Raw genomic sequence first — 18,052 nt, 5'->3', positions numbered from 1 at the left:
TATAGTTTTGACCTTTTTAAATTGAAGTATAATTAACATACAATGTTATATTAGTTTCAGATGTACAACATATTGATTCAACAGTTCTATAATTATTCGATACTCACCATGATAAGTGTAGACACCATCTGTCACCATACAACATTATTACAGTATTATTGACCATATTTCCTATGCTGTACTTTTTATCACCATGACTTATTTATTTTATAACTGGAAGTTTGTACCTCTTAATTTAATTTATCTATTTTGTGCATCCCCGCAGCTACCTCCCCTTTGGCAACCACCAGTTTCTCCTCGGTATTTAAGAGTCATTTTGTTTGTTTTATATATTTCACACATAAGTGAAATCATATGGTATTTGTCTTTCTCTGACTTACTTCACTTAGCATAATACCATCTCTGTCCATTCATGTTGTTGCAGATGGCAAGATCACATTTTTTATGGCTGAGTAGTATTCCACTGTGTGTGTGTGTGTGTGTGTGTGTGTACCACTTTATCCATTCATCTCTCAGTGGACACTTGGGTTGCTTCCATACCTTGGCTATTGTAAATAATGCTGCAGTAAACATAAGGGTGCTTATAACTTTTCGAATTAGTGTTTTTGTTTTATTTAGGTAAATATCCAGCAGTGGAATTACCTGATCATATGATATTACTATTTTTAATTTCTTTGATGAAACTCCATACTGTTTTCCACAGTGGCTGTACCAGTTAACATTTCCAGCAACAGTGCATGAGGGTTTCCTTTTCTCCACATCCTTGTCAAAACTTGTTATTTCATGTCTTTTTAATAGTAGTCACTGTAACAGATGTGGGGTGATATCTCATTGTGGTTTTGATCTTCATTTCCCTGACAATTAGTGATGTTGAGTTATCTTTTCATGTGTCTTTTGGCCATTTGCATGTGTTCTTTGGAAAATTGTCTATTTAGGTTTTCTGCCCATATTTAAAAATTGGATTGTTTGGGAGCGACTGGGTGGCTCAGTTGGTTAAGCCTCTGCCTTCAGCTCAGGTTATGATCCCAGGGTCTTGGGATCGAGCCCCACATCGGGCTCCCTGCTCAGCAGAGTCCCTGCTTCTCCCTCTCCCTCTGCTGCTCCCCCTGCTTGTGCTCTCTCTCTCTGTCAAACAAATAAATAAAATCTTAAAAAATATATAAAAAATAAAAATTGAATTGTTTGTTTCTTTGTTATTGAGTTGTATAAATTCTTTATATATTTTTACCGGCCCTTTATTTGATATATCATTGGCAAATATCTTTATATTCAGTAGGTTGCCTGTTTGTTTTGTTGATGGTTTCCTTTGCTGTGCAAAAGCTTTTTATTTTGGTGTCATCCCAATAGTTTATTTTTGTTTTTGTTTCCCTTGCTTGGCCAGACACATCCATAAATATGTTGCTGAGGCTGATGTCCAAGAGATTACTACCTATGTTTACTTTTAGGAGTTTAATGATTTCAGGTCTCACATTTAGGTCTTTGATCCATTTTTTATTTTTTGAATATAGTGTAAGAAAGTAGTCCAGTTTCATTCTTTTGCATGTAGCTATCCAGTTTCACAGCATCATTTATTGAAGAGACTGTTTCTCCCCATTGTATATTCTTGCCTTCTTTGTCATAGATTAATTGAACATACAGATGTGGGTTTCTTTCTGGGTGTTATATTGTTCTGTTGATCTATTTCTGTGTTTGTTCCAGTACCATACTGTTTTGATTACTATAGCTTTGTGGTGTCTCTTCAAATCTAGGATTATGATACCTCCATCTTTGATCTTCATTCTTAAGATTGCTTTGGCTATTTGGGATCTTTTATGATTCCATACAAAATTCCATACAAGATAATTGGTTCTAGTTCTGTGAAAAATGCTATTGGTATTTTAATGATGGTTGGCATTGAATTTGTAGATTACTTTGGGTAGTATGCACATTTTAATGAAATTAATTCTTCCGATCCATGAGTGTGGTATATATTTCCATTTGTCTTCTTTGATTTCTTTCATCAGCGTCTTATAGATTTTAGAGCATAGATCTTTCACCTCCTTGGTTAAATTTATTCCTAGGTATTCTATTCTTTTTGGTGCAATTATAAATGGGATTGTTCTCTTTTTTTAAGTTTTTATTTAAATTCCAGTTAGTTAACATACAGTGTAATATTAGTTTCATGTGCACACTATAGTGATTCAGCACTTCCATACTACACCCAGTGCTTATCACAAGTGCACTCCTTAATTGCCATCACCTATCCCCACCCACCTCCCCTCTGGTAATCCTCGGTTTGCTCTCTATAGTTAAGAGTTGTTTCTTGGTTTGCCAGGGTGCCTGGGTGGCTCAGTCGTTTAGTGTCTGCCTTCAGCTCAGGTCATGATCCCAAGCCCTGCATTGGGCTCCCTGCTCAGCAAGAGGCCTGCTTCTCCCTCTCCTACTCCCCCTGCTTGTATTCCCTCTCTTGCTCTCTCTCTCTCTGTCAAATAAATAAATAAAATCTTATAAAAAAGAGTTGTTTCGGGGCACCTGGGTGGCTCAGTCGTTAAGCGTCTGCCTTCGGCTCAGGTCATGATCCCAGGATCCTAGGATCGAGCCCCGCATCGGGCTCCATGCTCGGTGGGAAGCCTGCTTCTCCCTCTCCCACTCCCCCTGCTTGTGTTCCCTCTCTTGCTATGTCTCTCTGTGTCAAATAAATAAAATCTTTAAAAAAAACAAAAAAAGAGTTGTTTCTTGGTTTGTCTACCCCTCTTTATTTTCCCTTTGCTCATTTGTTTTCTTTTTTTTTTCGAGAGAGAGAGCACACACACACGAGGTGGGGGGCAGAGGGAGAGGGAGAGAGAGAATCTTAAGCAGACCCACGCAGGGCTCAATCTCATGACCCTGATATCATGACCTGAGCTGAAACCCGGGAGTTGGTTGCTTAACTGACAGAACCATCCAGGCGCCCCCATCTGTATGTCTTCTTTGGAGAAATGTCTGCTTATGACTTCCGCCCATTTTTTTGCTTGGATTATTTGGTTTTGGGGTGTTGAGTTTTATAACTTCCGTATATATTTTGGATACTAACCCTTTATTGGATATGTCATTTGCAAATATCTTCTCCTGTTCCGTAGGTTGCCTTTTAGTTTTGTTGATTGTTTTGTTCACTCTGCAGAAGCTTTTTATTTTGATGGTTATAAATAACAGTAGGTTATTTTTGCTTTTGTTTCCCTTGCCTCCAGGGACATATCTAGAAAGAATATGCTACAGCTGATGTCAAAGAGGTTATTGCCTGTGTTCTCCTCTAGGATTTTGATGGTTTCAGGTCTCAGATTAAGGTCTTTCATCCATTTTGAATTTATTTTTGTGTATGGTGTAAGAAAGTGGTCCAGTTTCGTTCTTCTGCATGTTGCTGTCCAGTTTTCCCAATACCATTTGTTGAAGAGATTATCTTTTTCCCATTGGATATGCTTTCATGATTTATCAAAGAATAGTTGACCATACAGTTGTGGGTCCATTTCTGGGTTCTATTCTGTTCCATTGATCTAAGTGCCTGTTTTTGTGCCAGTACCATACTGTCCTGATCACTACAGCTTTGTAATATAACTTGAAGTCCAGAATTGTGATGCCTCCAGCTTTGATCTTCTTTTTCGGGGTTGCTTTGGCTATCTGGGTCTTTAGGGTTTCCATATAAATTTTAGGATTGTTTGTTCTAGCTCCGGGAAAAATGCTGGTGGTATTTTGATAGGGATTGCATTAAATGTGTAGGTTGCTTTGGGTAGCATAGACATTTGAACAGTATTTGTTCTTCCAATCTGTGAGCATGGAATGTTTTCCCATTTCTTTGTGTCATCAATTTCTTTCATCAGGGTTTTATAGTTTTCAAAGTACAGGTCTTTTACCTCTTTGGTTAAGTTTATTCCTGGATATCTTATGGTTTTTGGTGTAATTGTAAATGGGATCAATTCTGTAATTTCTCTTTCTTCAGTCTCATTGTTAGTGTATAGAATGCAGCTGATTTCTGTACGTTGATTTTGTATCCTGTGACTTTACTGAACTTGTGTATCAGTTCTAGCAGCTTTTTGGTAGAGTCTTTCGGGTTTTCTATATAGAATATCATGTCATCTGCAAATAGTGAAAGTTTGACTTCTTCCTTGCTGATTTGGATGCCTTTTATTTCTTTGTGTTGTCTGATTGCTGAGGCTAGGACTTCCAGGACTATGTTAAATAACAGTGGTGAGAGTGGACAACCCTGTCCTGTTCCTGACTATAGAGGAAAAGCTCTCAGTTTTTCCCCATTGAGGATGATATTAATTGTGGGTTTTTCATATATGGCCTTTTTAATGTTGAGGTATGTTCCCTCTAACCCTACTTTGTTGAGGGTTTTTATCGTGAATGGGTGTTGTATTTTGTCAAATGCTTTTTCTGTATCTATTGAGAGGATCCTTTCTTTTATTAATGTGGTGTATCACATTGATTGATTTGTGAATACTGAACCCCCATTGCAGCCCAGGAATAAATCCCACTTGATTGTGGTGAATGATTCTTTCAGTGTACGATTGGATTCAGTTTGTTAGTATTTTATTGAGAATTTCTACACCCATGTTCATCAGGGATATTGACCTCAGTTTTTCTTTTTCATTGGAGTCTTTATCTGGTTTCGGTATCAGGGTAATACTGGCCTCATAGAATAAATTTGGAAGTTTTCCTTCCTTTTCTATTTTTTGGAATAGTTTGAGAAGAATAAGTATTAACTCTTCTTTAAATGTTTAATAAAGTTCGCCTGTGAAACCATCTGGCCCTGGACTTTCGTTTGTTGTGAGATTTTTGATTACTGAATCAATGTCTTTGCTAGTTTTGAGTCTGTTCAGGTTTTCTATTTCGTCCTGTTTCAGTTTTTGTAATTTATGTTTCTTGAAATTTATCCATTTATTCTAGGTTGTCCAATTTGTTGGCATGTAATTTTTCATAACATTTCCTTATAGTCCTTTATATTTCTGTGGTTTCAGTTGTTATTTTTCCTCCCTCATTTCTGATTTTATTTTAGTTCTCTCTCTTTTTTTCTTGGAAGTCTGGCTAAAGGTTCATCATTTTTGTTTATCTGTTCAAAGAACGAGATCTTGGTTTCATTGATTTTTTGTATTTTTTTTAAGACTCTATTTTGTTTATTTCTGCTTTACGTCACTATTTCCTTCTACTAGCTTTGAGCTTGGTTTTTCTTTTTTAGCTCTTTTAAGTATGTTCATTTGAGATTTTTCTTGTTTCTTGAGGCCTGTATTGCTATAAACTTCCATCTGAGAACTTATTTTGCTGCATTCCAGAGTTTGTACCCTTCTGTTTTCATTTTTGTCTCCATGTATTTTTTAATTTCCTATTTGATTTCTTGGTTGAGCCATTTGTTTTTTAGTATCATGTCATTTAGCTTTTACATGTTTTTTTTTTTTTCTTCTGGATTTTATCTTAATCGAGTTCTAGTTTCATATTGTTGTGGTTTGAAAAAATGCTTCACATGATTTCAATCTTCTTAAATTTATTAAGACTTTTTTTATTGTGCTAACATGCAATCTATCCTGGAGAAAGTTCCATAGCACCTGGGAAGAATGTGTATTTTGCTGGTTTTGGATGGAATCTTCTGTATATATTTGTTAGGTCCTTCTGGTCTAATGTGTCATTTAAAGCCACTGTTTTCTGGGTGGCTCAAACGGTTAAGCGTCTGCCTTCGGCTCAGGCCCTGATCCCAGGGTCCTGGGATCAAGCCCTACATCGGGCTCCCTGCTGAGCGGGGAGCCTGCTTCTCCCTTTCCCTCTGCCTGCCACTCCCCCTGCTTGTACTCTCTCTCTGTGTAATGAAAAAAAAATTTTTTAAATCGAAAACCACTGTTTTCTTACTAATTTTTTTGTCTGGATGATCTATTGATTGATGTAAATGTTGTCTTAAAGTCCCCTACTATTTTGTAAAACTGTCAATGTCTCCCTCTGTATCTGTTAACATTTGCTTTATGTATTTAGGTACTCCTACGTTGTTGTATTTATATTTACAATTGTTACATTCCCGTGTTGGATTGATCCCTTTATTACTATGTAGTGCCCTTCTTTGTCTCCTGCTACAGTTCTTTGTTTTAAAGTCTATTTTATCTGATATAAGTATTACTACACCAGCTTTTATTTTCACTTTCATTTGCATGGAATATCTTTTTTCATCCCTTCACTTTCAGTCTTTGTTGAGTTCTTATAGGCAGAAAAAGGTGGGTCTGTATTTTTTTATCCATTCAGTCACCTTATGTCTTTTGATTGGAGCATTTAGTCCATTTCCATTTAAAGTAATTGTATATATTGCCATTTTGTTATTTTTTTCTGGCTGTTTTTTTTTTTGTTGTTCCTCTCAGTTCTTTTTCTCTTGCTTTTTTTTTTTTCTCTTTGCTTTAATGACTTTGTTTAATGTTATGCTTGGATTCCTTTTTCTTTATTTTTTGTGTATCTGTTTTAGGGTTTTGATTTGTGGTTACTACTGGCTTCATATATAACATCCTACATGTATACCAGTCTATATCAAATTGATGGTCACTTAAGTTCAAATGCATGTTTATTAAATCTTACTTGTTATTTTCACTTATTTTTGCTCTGCTCTTTATTATTTACCTTCTGCTAATCCTGGGCTTACTTTTTTCTTCTTTTTCTAATTCCTTGAGTTGTATTAGATTATTTGAGATCTTTTTTTAATGTAGGTGTTTATCACTATAAACTTTCTGCTTAAGATTGTTTTTGATGCAAGGGTGCCTGGGTGGCTCAGTTGGTTAAGCGACTGCCTTTGGCTCAGGTCATGATCCCGAAGTCCCGGGATCAAGCCCCACATTGGGCTCCCTGCTCAGGAGGGAGTCTGTTTCTCCCTCTGACCCTCTCCCCTCTCATGCCGTTTCTCTCTCTCTCAAATAAATAAATAAATAAAATCTTTTAAAAAAATTTTCTAAAAAGAAAAGATTGTTTTTGATGCATCCCGTAAGTTTTGGATATGCTGTGTTTCCATTTTCTTTTGTTGCAAAATACTTTTGGATTTCCCTTTTGCTTTCTTCTTTGACCCATTAGTTGTTCAGGAATGTGTTTTTCAGCCTCCATGCATTTGTGAGTTTTTCGTTTTTCCTCCTGTCGTTTATTTCTAGTTTTTTATCCATTGTGTTTGGAAGATATTTTTTCAGTCTTCTTAAATTTGTTAAGGCTTGCTTTCGGGTCCAACATATGGTCTGTCCTGGAGAATGTTACATGTGTGCTTCAAAGAAATATGTATTCTTGTGCTGTTGGATAGAATATTCTATATATGCTTATAAGGTCCATTTGGTCTCTAGTGTTTTGCAGGTCTACTATTTGTTTACTAATTTTCTGTCCGGATGATCTATGCATTGTTGAAAGTGGGGTGTTGAAGTCCCCTACTGTTTATAATTGCTGCCTCTTACTCCCTTCAGTTTGTTAACATTTGCTTTATTTATTTATGTATTGTTAAATTCAAGTATAATTAACATACTGTGTCATATTAGTTTTAGGTGTACAGTTTTATACATATCTCCATGCTCATCAAGATAAGTGTACTCTTAACCACCCTACCCACCTTTCCTCTGGCAACCACCAGTTTGCTCTTTGTATTTACAAGTCTCTTTATGTCTGTGTCCTTCTTTGTTGTTTGTTTTGTGTGTTAAATTACACATATGAGTGAAACCATATGGTGTTTGTCTTTCTCTGAGTTATTTCACTTAACATTATATCCTCTAGACCCTCTAGGTCCATCCATGTTATTGCAAATGCAAGAGTTCATTCTTTTTTATGGCTGAGTAATTTCCATAAAGTATATACCACATCTGCTTCATCCATCTATCAATGAACACTTGGATTGCTTCCATATCTTGGCCATTGTAAATAATGCTGCAGTAACGCCGCAAACAATGCTGCAGTAGACATAGGAGTGTAACATTTTCAAATTAGTGTTTTCCCTTTTGGGGGGGTAAATACCCAGTGATGGAAATACTGGATCATATGGTAATTCTAATTATAATTTGAGGAAGCTCTGTAGTGATTTCCACTGTGGCTCTACCAATTTGCATTCCCTCAAACATTGTATGAGGATTCCTTTTTCTCCACATCTTTGTCAAAACTTGTTATTTCTTGTGTATTTGAATTAACCATTCTGACAGGTGTGAAGTGGCATCTCATTGTGGTTTTCATGTGCATTTCCCTGATGATCAGTGATGTTGAGCATCTTTTCGGTTAGTATTAGTTTTAAATATTTAGTTGCTCTAATGTTCAGTGTATATATATTTATAATTGTTATATCCTCTTAATGCGTTGACCCCTTTATCACTATATAGTGACCTTCTTTGCCTTTTGTGACCAATTTTGACTAAAGTCTATTTTATCTGATATAATTATAGCCACTCCTGCTCTCTTTTCCTTACCATTTGCATGTAATATCTTTTTCAGTCCCTTCCAGTTTATGTGTATCCTTATAGCTAAGTTAGTCTCTAGCAGGTATAATACTGTTGGAATATTTTTATTAAAAATCATTTAGTCCCTCTGTGTCTTTGGAGAATTTATTCCATTTATATTTAAAGTAATTTTGATAGGTAAGGACCTACTATTCCCATTTTGTTACTCGTTTTCTTAGTTTCTAATTCCTTTGTTCTTTTTTCCTCTCTTGCTGTTTTTTTAAAAATTTATTCTTATAGTGGTATGCTTTAATTCCTTTTTATTTATCTTTTATGTATGTACTATGGGTTTTTTCTTTGTGGTTACCATGTGGTTTACATAAAGCATCTTTTAGATATAACCGTCTATTTTAAGCTGTTAACAACTTATGTTCAAACGCATAGAGAAACTCTACACTTCTCCTCTCCTCACATTTATGCTATTCATGTCACACTTTATATCTTTTTATGTTGTACATCTGTTAACAAATTTTTATAGCTATAGTTATTTTTAATATTATTGTTTTTAACTTTTATAGTAGAGATAAAAGTGATTTACACACTATCATTACAAAATTAGGGTATTCTGAATTTTATTATATTTTTATAACCTATTGAAAGATATTTTGGTTACTTCCAAGTTTTCACAATTATGAGTAAAGTTTCTATAATAAGTAATGTGCAGGATTTTGTGTGGACATTAGCTTGCAGCTCATTTGGGTAAAATACTAAGAAGGACAATTGCTAGATCATATTGTGAGAGTATGTTTAGTTTTATAAGAAACTACGAAACTGTCTTTCAGAATGGCTCTACTATTATTTTTCTTACTAGCAATGAATGAGAATTCCTATTTCTCCACATTCTCACAAGTATTTGGTTTTGTCAGTGTTTTAGATTTTAGCCATTTTAATAGTTGTATAGTGGTATTATTTTAATTTGCGTTCTCTTGATGAAATATAATGTTGAGCATCTTTTTATATGCTTATTTGCCATCTGTATGTCTTCTTTAGTGAGGTATCTGTTCAAGTCTTTTCCTCAATTTATAATTGAGTAGCTTCTTGTCTTATTGTTGAATTCTTTGTATATTTTGTACATCAATTTTTTATCAGATACGTGTTTTACAAATGTTTTCTCTCACTGTGCGGCTTATGTTTTCATTCTCTAACAATATCTTTCACATAGCAGACATTTCTAATTTTAATAATGTCCAACTCCCAATTTTTTCTTTCATGGATTGTGCTTTTGGTGTTGTGTTTTTTAAAAGTCATCACCAACCTAAAGGAAATAGATAAATTTCAAGAAACATATAAATTACCAAAACTGAAACAGGAAGAAACAGAACACTTGAATAGACTCATAAATAGCAAAGAAATTGGATCAATAATCAAAAATCTCCCAACAAACAAAAGTCCAGGGCTGCATGGCTTCACACCAATGTCTAATGTCTATAGCAGCATTATCTACAATAACCAAATTATAGAAAGAGCCCAAATGTCCATCGACTGATGAATGGATAAAGAAGTTATGGTGTATATATATGCATATTTATATATGCAATGGAGTATTGCTCAGCTATCAAAAAGAATGAAATCTTGCCATTTGCAATGACATGGATGGAGCTAGAGAGTATTAGGCTAAACAAAATAATTCAGTCAGAGAAAGACAAATACCATATGATTTCACTCATATGTGAAATTTAAGACAGAAAACAAATTTCCAGGGAAATAAGAGAGAGGCAAACCAAGAAACAGACTCTTAACTATAGAGAACAAACTGAGGGTTACCAGAGGGGAGGTGGGTAGGGGGGATGGGTTAAATAGATGATGGGGATTAAGGAGCGTATTTGTCATGATGAGCACTGGGTATTGTATGGAAGTGTTGAATCACTGTATTATACATGTGAACCTAATATTACACTGTATGTTAACTAATAAAAACTTTAAAAGATAAATAAAAAATAAAAAGTCATTAGCAAACCAAAGGTCACTTCAGTTTTCTCCTTTGTTACTTTCTAAGAGTTCTATAGCTGGGAGTTTTATATTTAAGTTGATGATCCATTTTGTGTTAATTTTGTGGAAGGTTTATGGTCTGTGTTCAGATTCATTTTTTTTGCACATGGATGTCCATTTGTTTCAACACAGTTTGTTGAAAGGAGTATCCTCTGTTTTTTAAAATTTCTGGTTACCCCCTTCTATCAATGTGGAAATTACTTAGTGTTTCAATTCTTTCATTTGTCGTCTTAAAGATAATAGAATCTTTATTTAACTGTCCATGTTTGTAATATCTGAACTGCACTTTGCCTAATTTATTTTGCCTTCTCTTTCAGTTCACTAATTTTCCCTTCTCATGTTTCTCATCTGCTATTGAACCTATCTACCATGTTTCCATTTGGGTTATTGTATTTTTCATTTCAAGTACTTTTTCAGATCATCAAGGTCATATTTTATAGTTTGTTTCCTACAAACTTCTCTGATATTCAAGATGTGTAACAACTGATATGCCTTGGGCAATAATCAGAATTGAGATCAGCTGCAAATAACCACTATACCATATCAATATGTACTATTGTATATCAACCTACTTATATATATTTTTGAGGATCTTTTATTTCTTTAAACTTTGAAAACAGGTGTTTTATAGATAGTTTTTTATAATTCTGGCATCTACGTTTTGAGAATCTGTTTCTGCAATTTGTTGTTTCTGCTGATTCTCATTTATGGTGTATTGCTTCTTAGTATGCTTGATTTTTTTTTATGTTTATTACTCCTGATTCTTGAAAAATCATTTTTGGAAATATTTTGAAGCCTAGGATGAAGGTTACTTCCCCCAGAGAATATTTACCTTTGTTTCTTCAGATGTTTGGGACCAACGTCAAATAAATTCACAGTTTGAGGTCTTTTGGCTTCCTGTTTAATGTAATTTGGTGCCATAAATACACACCTCAGGGATTGGTTCTCCCCATCACATTTTGTTGTGTTCCTCTCAACTTTCTTTGCAGTCCCCTGGTGATGCAGGTAGGAGCGGTTTAGTTCTGGTAACCTAAGAGTGTGGTCCCTTGGGTCTCTTGATGTCTGTTTTCCTAACCTAGTGAGATTCATTTAAACTACAGCTAACATTTGTCTAGATTTATAAATGCCCACCAGAAAAAAAGTGGCTTTAATTCTCTGCTTGTTTCTCTGGAACCTCACTTTTCCTTAGATTTTATTATCTTGTAAGTTGCTTTGGAATTGAAAAAAAAATGTTATCTAACATTTTTCGTTGTTTTCAGTAGGAGAGTTGGTCTGACAAATATAATGCACCCTATTTCTAGAAGTAGAACTCACTGTTTCTTCAGCATTTTAAGAGAACAGTTCTTTAAAGATTTTACTTAGATTCACATCTTTTTATGATAAGTATCCTCAGCCATTGTGACTATATTAATAATTTTAGTAAAATATGATAAGGTCTTCCTTATTACCTTTATAAAAGAGATCCAATATTTTCTCTTTTCAGGCTAAAGAGGCAGTGATAGAAGCTGAACAACGTGATCCTAGAAATATTTTCACTCAGTTTTATGTATTCAAGGTTGCAGTTTTAGAGGGCAACTCTGGCAGAGGTATGAATGTTATTTATGAATTATATTTAACTGTTAATATAAAGAATAATAATCTTCTTCTACCATAAAGAAAAAAACATTGTTTTTAAGACAGTGGAGTTATATATTCTATATTCTAGCTTTCCTATGTAAAGATGATACAACCATGCAACAAAAAGGAATTATGACGGTTACATAGGAATAAAAGAACAGGGGCTGCCTAAGGAATTGGGGAGAAAGTCTTGTCGTTGTATACTTTTTTGTATTTTCTTTCATTTGAACCTGTTAAAAGTTAAGTTTAAAAAGCTGTGGGGTCATCGGGCTCCCTGCTCAGTGGGGAGCCTGCTTCTCCCTCTCCCTCTGCCTGCCTCTCTGCCTACTTATGCTCTCTATCTCTCTGTCAAATAAATAAATAAAAAAAAGCTTCAAAAAAAAAAAAAAAAAGCTGTGGGGTAGGGCGCCTGGGTGGCTCAGTCAGTTAAGCATCTGCCTTTGGCTCAGGTCATGATCTAGCCCCGCATCGGGCTTCCTGCTCAGCGGGAAGCCTGCTTCTCCCTCTCCCACTCCCCCTGCTTGTGTTCCCTCTCTCGCTGGCTTTCTCTCTGTCAAATAAATAAAAATTTAAAAATCTTAAAAAAAAAAAAAAAAAAGAGTTGTCTTAGACAAAGTCTCCAACTTACTTTGAAATGTTTTCACTTATTTGGGAAGTGATTGGTAAGAGATTTGGCCTTGAAATGGAGTTTCTCTCTATGGAGTTGACAATTGCTGGAATTGCTCACATGAACATCATCCCATTAGTGTTGGGCCCTTTCCATTAAGTTAGGTATAGTTTGCTAGTTGATGTGTCTGTACACTCCTGTATCTTGACTTGGTTTCAGATACGCCTGTGCTGTGATATTATTCCCATTCAGCTCTCAGTGTAGCTGAGAATATCCTGAGGCAGTTGGAGCAGTTGTGAAGGGCTTAAGTTGAGAAATTGAGAAGTTTAAATTAATGGATCCAAACAGAATTTATACTAATCCAACTGAGCAACTGTTTATGAATACCTACTATGTGCAATGGACTCTGCTTTGCACTCCATAAAAAAAGAATGATAACTTATTCTTCTTTGAAAAAGAAATGTTCCAGGGTAGTAAAGTATTCCTGTATATTAATTAAAGATTAGCAAATTGGAGTCAGTTCTTTATCAGGGTTTATAGTGTAGTCATGTCCATCATCAATGTTTTCGTTGGAGACTCCTGGGAATTTGTTTTATTTGATGTATTATGTTGAAAGATTGAAAAAATTTGAAACTTTTTACCAACAGAAATGGCAAAAAGTAGATTTCCTATTAAACCTTTTAACATTCTATTAAAATATATATTTTTTTTACTTTTTAAGCATAGCATCAACTCAGTCTTTTTATTTTTTCCCCAGTTATCTGTGACCATTTTTAAAGCCATGTTTATTGATAATATATAGAATAAAACTTACTAGTATATGATTCTGTGAGGTTTATTTATATTAATAATTCTATGAGTTTTAACAAATGTATACAGTCATGTAACCACCATTACAGTCATGATATAGAACAAAAAATTACCTCAGGTTCCCTTGTTGTCATTTCTTCCAACCACTTTTAGTCCTGGAAACAACTGAACTCATTTCTATCTCTATATTTTTGCCATTTCCAAAGTATCATATAAATGGGATCATACATTATGAAGCTTTTTGAGCCTTTCTTTCACTTATGATAATGCATTCAAAACTCATTCATATTGTTGTGTTTCCATAGTTTGTTCTTTTTTATTGCTGAGTAATAGTCTATAGTATGTATGTACCACAGTTTGTTTGTTCCTTCACCAGTTGAAGTATATTTGGATGGTTTCTGTTTTGAGCAGCTGTGAATAAATGTGCTACAAATATCTGTTTACAGATTTTGTGTGATGATAAGATTTAACTTCTCTAGGATAAATATCTAGGAGTTGGATTTTTGGATTGTGTGGTAAATATATGTTTAACTTTATTAGAACCTGCCAACCTGTTTTCCTAAGTAGCTATACAATTTTACATTCTAACCAGCTGTATATGAGTGTTCCAGGTGATCTGCATCCTCAAACAGCACTTGGAATTGTCCATTTAAAAAATATTTTACCCATTCTAATAGTAGGGTAATGGTATCTTATTGTGGTTTTAACTAGTATTTCTGTAATATTTGACATGCATATATCTTCTTTGACAGTGTTTGTATAAATCTTCTGTCCAGTTTTTTATAGGGAACTTTGTTTTTTTTTATTCATCTCTATATGTTCTATACATCTTCTATCATAGTGGCTAGAACATAGGAAAGAAATATATTTTAGTTACTAAGATATAGGGAACTTTGTTTTCTTATTGAGTTTTGGAAGTTCTTTATATATTTTAGATACAGATTATTGGATATATGTTTTATAAATTTTTTCTTTTTATTCTCTTATGTCTTTCATGAGAAGTTTGACAGTCTAATTTATCTTTTTTCCTCTTTTATGGAGTGTGCTTTTGGTATTATGGGTAAGAAATCTTTACCTAATCTAAGGTCACAAAAATTTTTTCCTGTGTTTTCTTCAAGAAATATAGGTTTAAGTGTATGGTTAGTTCTGTGATCAATTTTGTATATTAATTTTTGTATTTAATTTTTTTTTTAAAGATTTTATTTATTTGAGAGAGAGAGAGCATGAGAGAGGGGAGGGTCAGAGGGAGAAGCAGACTCCCTGCCGAGCAGGGAGCCCGATGTGGGACTCGATCCTGGGACTCGAGGATCATGACCTGAGCTGAAGGCAGTCGCTCAACCAACTGAGCCACTCAGGCGCCCAATTTTTGTATTTAATTTAAGGTATGAACTGATGTTCATTTTTTTGGGCACATGGCTATCTAATCATTCCAGCATCATTTTTTCAGCATCATTTATTTAAAAACTATCTTTTTTTCGGGACGCCTGGGTAGCTCAGTCAGTTAAGCGTCTGCCTTCGGCTCAGGTCATGATCCCAGGGTCATGGAATCGAGTCCCACACTGAGCTCCTTGCTCAGCGGGGAGTCTGCTTCTCCCTCTGCCAGCTCTGCCTTTTGCTCCCCCTGCTTGTGCTCTCTCTCTCTGACAAATAAATAAAATCTTTAAAAAAAATAAAACCTATCCTTTTTCAACTGAATTACCTTTGTGCATTTATTGAAAATCAGTTGTAATATGTGTGTGTGGGTCTCTTTCTAGATTCTTCATTCTGTTCCATTGATCTATTCATCTGTCTTTATACCACTTCCACACGGTCTTAATTAGTCTAGCTGTGTAATAAACTTGAAATCATATAGTCAAAGATCATAATTTTGGGGCGCCTGGGTGGCTCAGTTGGTTAAGCAACTGCCTTCGGCTCAGGTCATGATCCTGGAGTCCCGGGATCGAGTCCCGCATTGGGCTCCCTGCTCGGCAGGGAGCCTGCTTCTCCCTCTCCCGCTCCCCCCTCTTGTGCTCTCTCTCTCTCTCACTCTCTCTCTCTCAAATAAATAAATAAAATCTTTAAAAAAAAAAAAGATCATAATTTTGTATGACTTGAATCCTTTTTAATATGTTAAGGCTTGTTCCCAGAATATTGTCTTTATTTGTAAACGTTCTATGTGCACTTGAGAAAAATGTATATTTTACTGGTGTTTGTTTGAGTGTTCTGTAAATGTTATTCAGGTCAAGTTGATTAATAGTGTAAAGTGTACTGCATCCTTACTGATTTACTACTTGTTCTATCAATTACTAAGAGAAAGTACTGAAATCTTTGACTATAATTGTGGATTCGTTAATTTGTTAATTTTTCCTTGCAGTTCTTTAAGTTCTTTAAGTGTTTTGAAATTTTGTTATAAGGTGCTGAACATTTAAGATTGTTATATTCTCATAATGAATTAATTCCCTTATCATCATGAATTAACCTTCTGTTATGTAATATTCTTTGCTCTGAAATCCATTTTGTCTGATATTAATATAGCCACTCCAGCTTTCTTTTGATTATCTTTATCATAGTATATATTATCCCATGTGTCTTCTTTTAACTAATTTTGTCTTTATATTATATTTAAAGTGTGTTTCTTGTAGGTAGCATATAGTTGAAAGTTGCTTTCTTTAATTCAGTGTGACTATCTGCCTTTTACTTGGGTCATCTATACCATTTATATTTAACATGATTATTGGTATGGTTAGGTTTAAATTTAGCATCTTTTTATTTGTCTTCTGTTTGTCCCATCTGTTCATTGTCACCCATTTTTCTTTTTTCTACTTTCTTGTGGATTGAGTATTTTTTATGATGACATTTATCTCATCTTTTGGCCTATTAGCTCTCTTCATTTTGTTATTTTAATTGTTATTTAAGTTCTATAGTGCATACATTTAACTTATTGTAGTCTACCTTTAAGATATATAATGGAATGTAATACCACCATTCATTTTTAAATTTAATTCTGTTTTATATTCCATTTTATGAATGTACCAAAATGTATTAGGCCATCCATTAGTGATAGAATTTAGGTTGGTTGTATACTGTACTCTTTAAAAAAATTGCTGGATAAACATATTTTTATGTTTTTGTTCACTTTTGCAAGTATATCCATGGGATAAATTCATAGAGGTGAATTGCTCAGTTGGGCATTTTTCTGACATTCAAGTCCTCCTTGACAGTTTAGCAATTTAGATGACTTTATGTAAATTAACTAATATTTTAAAGATATTAGTGCTCTTTGAACACTACATCAAAAACTAATGATGTACTATATGTTGGCTAATTGAACTTAATAAAGAAAAGATATTGGTGCTCTTAAAATGAGTTCTAAAGTCACTGTGGTATAATTAACCATATATAGCTATTTTGTTTGATAAGAGCATCTCATTTTTTTAATTGTTTCCTTCTTTTTCAGCTTTGCGAGCAATTACTACATTAGAGAAGTTATTAATATTTGAAGATCCAGAGGAGAATGGGACACTTAGAGATAAAGAGTCACCTGTCATGCTCCTCAGTTTAGCTGCCCAGTTTGCTTTAGAGGTAATTCTTATGTATTTATCCCCAAGATTTTTTACCTCTTTTCCATTTTGAGAGACAATTCATGGAACTCTTTAGAGGAGTTTGCTACAAAGAAAAGAAATTGGTCAGTAGTTGGTGTGAGAAGTAGGATCAGAGGTTTGTTTGTTTGTTTGAGATGGGATGAATGAGAATGCTTATATGCTGATGGAAATGACCTAGTAAGAGAACAAAAAGTTGACAATGTGTGTGAGAGAGAAAAGAGAATTGTTAGAGCAATGTCCTTAAACAGGCAAGAGGTGATGGACACAAGTGTATAAATTCAGGGATTGGCTTTAGGAAAGAAAATGGATAGTTCATCTATAAAAGCAGTTGAGAAGTTAGAGTATGTGGTGTGTTCCCTGGTGTATGAATAAATGTGGTAGTGGGAATCTGGAAGGTTTTTTTTCCTGATGGCTTAAGTTTTTTCAACAAAGTAGGAAACAAGGTCATCACCTGGAGTGAGAATGGGAGAGGAGATGTTGGGGAGTTTGAGAAGATAGGGTAAGGTGTAAACTAATCATGCAGGAAAGCAAGAAAGCGAATGACATGCTAGTGTGGGATGCTTGCGCAGTAAGTGTTAAGGCCTATTTGATGACGTTTTAAAATAAAAGAAATAGGGCGCCTGGGTGGCTCAGTTGGTTAAGCGACTGCCTTCGGCTCAGGTCATGATCCTGGAGTTCCTGGATCGAGTCCCGCATCGGGCTCCCTGCTCGGCAGGGAGTCTGCTTCTTCCTCTGACCCTAACCCCTCTCATGTGCTCTCTCTCATTCTCTCTCAAATACATAAATAAAATCTTTAAAAAAAAGAAAAGAAAAGAAATAGTTGTACAGGTTTTTATCCAGCCACTTTCAGCTAAATGGATGTAGGCACAAAAGTCAGTAGAAAGTTGGATTTAACCAGGTTTGTGGTTTTGCCAGATGAATACAATGAAGCAAAGGAGGAAGAGTAAGAAAATCAAGAAACGAGGAATTGATTATCATTAATCCCCATGGAATTTAAACTGGTCGTGGAGGAG

At 34.7% G+C, this 18,052-nt stretch overlaps 1 protein-coding gene across 2 annotated transcripts in view; it reads left to right on the top strand.

The window, feature by feature from the left end:
- TEX11 (testis expressed 11) overlaps positions 1 to 18,052 on the top strand; it is a 317,684-nt gene that overhangs the window by 192,513 nt on the left and 107,119 nt on the right. For both annotated transcript variants that reach the window (XM_064574208.1, XM_045879303.3), the window contains exons 17-18: positions 11,908 to 12,010; positions 16,895 to 17,019. In XM_064574208.1, coding sequence (XP_064430278.1) covers positions 11,908 to 12,010; positions 16,895 to 17,019 — 228 coding nt within the window. The remainder of the gene's footprint in view (positions 1 to 11,907; positions 12,011 to 16,894; positions 17,020 to 18,052) is intronic.

This window comes from Mirounga angustirostris, unplaced genomic scaffold (assembly GCF_029215605.1).
Source record: "Mirounga angustirostris isolate CCGP_5_RB_7025 unplaced genomic scaffold, mMirAng1.0.hap1 SCAF_11, whole genome shotgun sequence".
In the NCBI taxonomy this organism is placed as follows: Eukaryota; Metazoa; Chordata; class Mammalia; order Carnivora; family Phocidae; genus Mirounga; species Mirounga angustirostris.
This window is presented reverse-complemented; position numbering and strand designations above follow the sequence as displayed.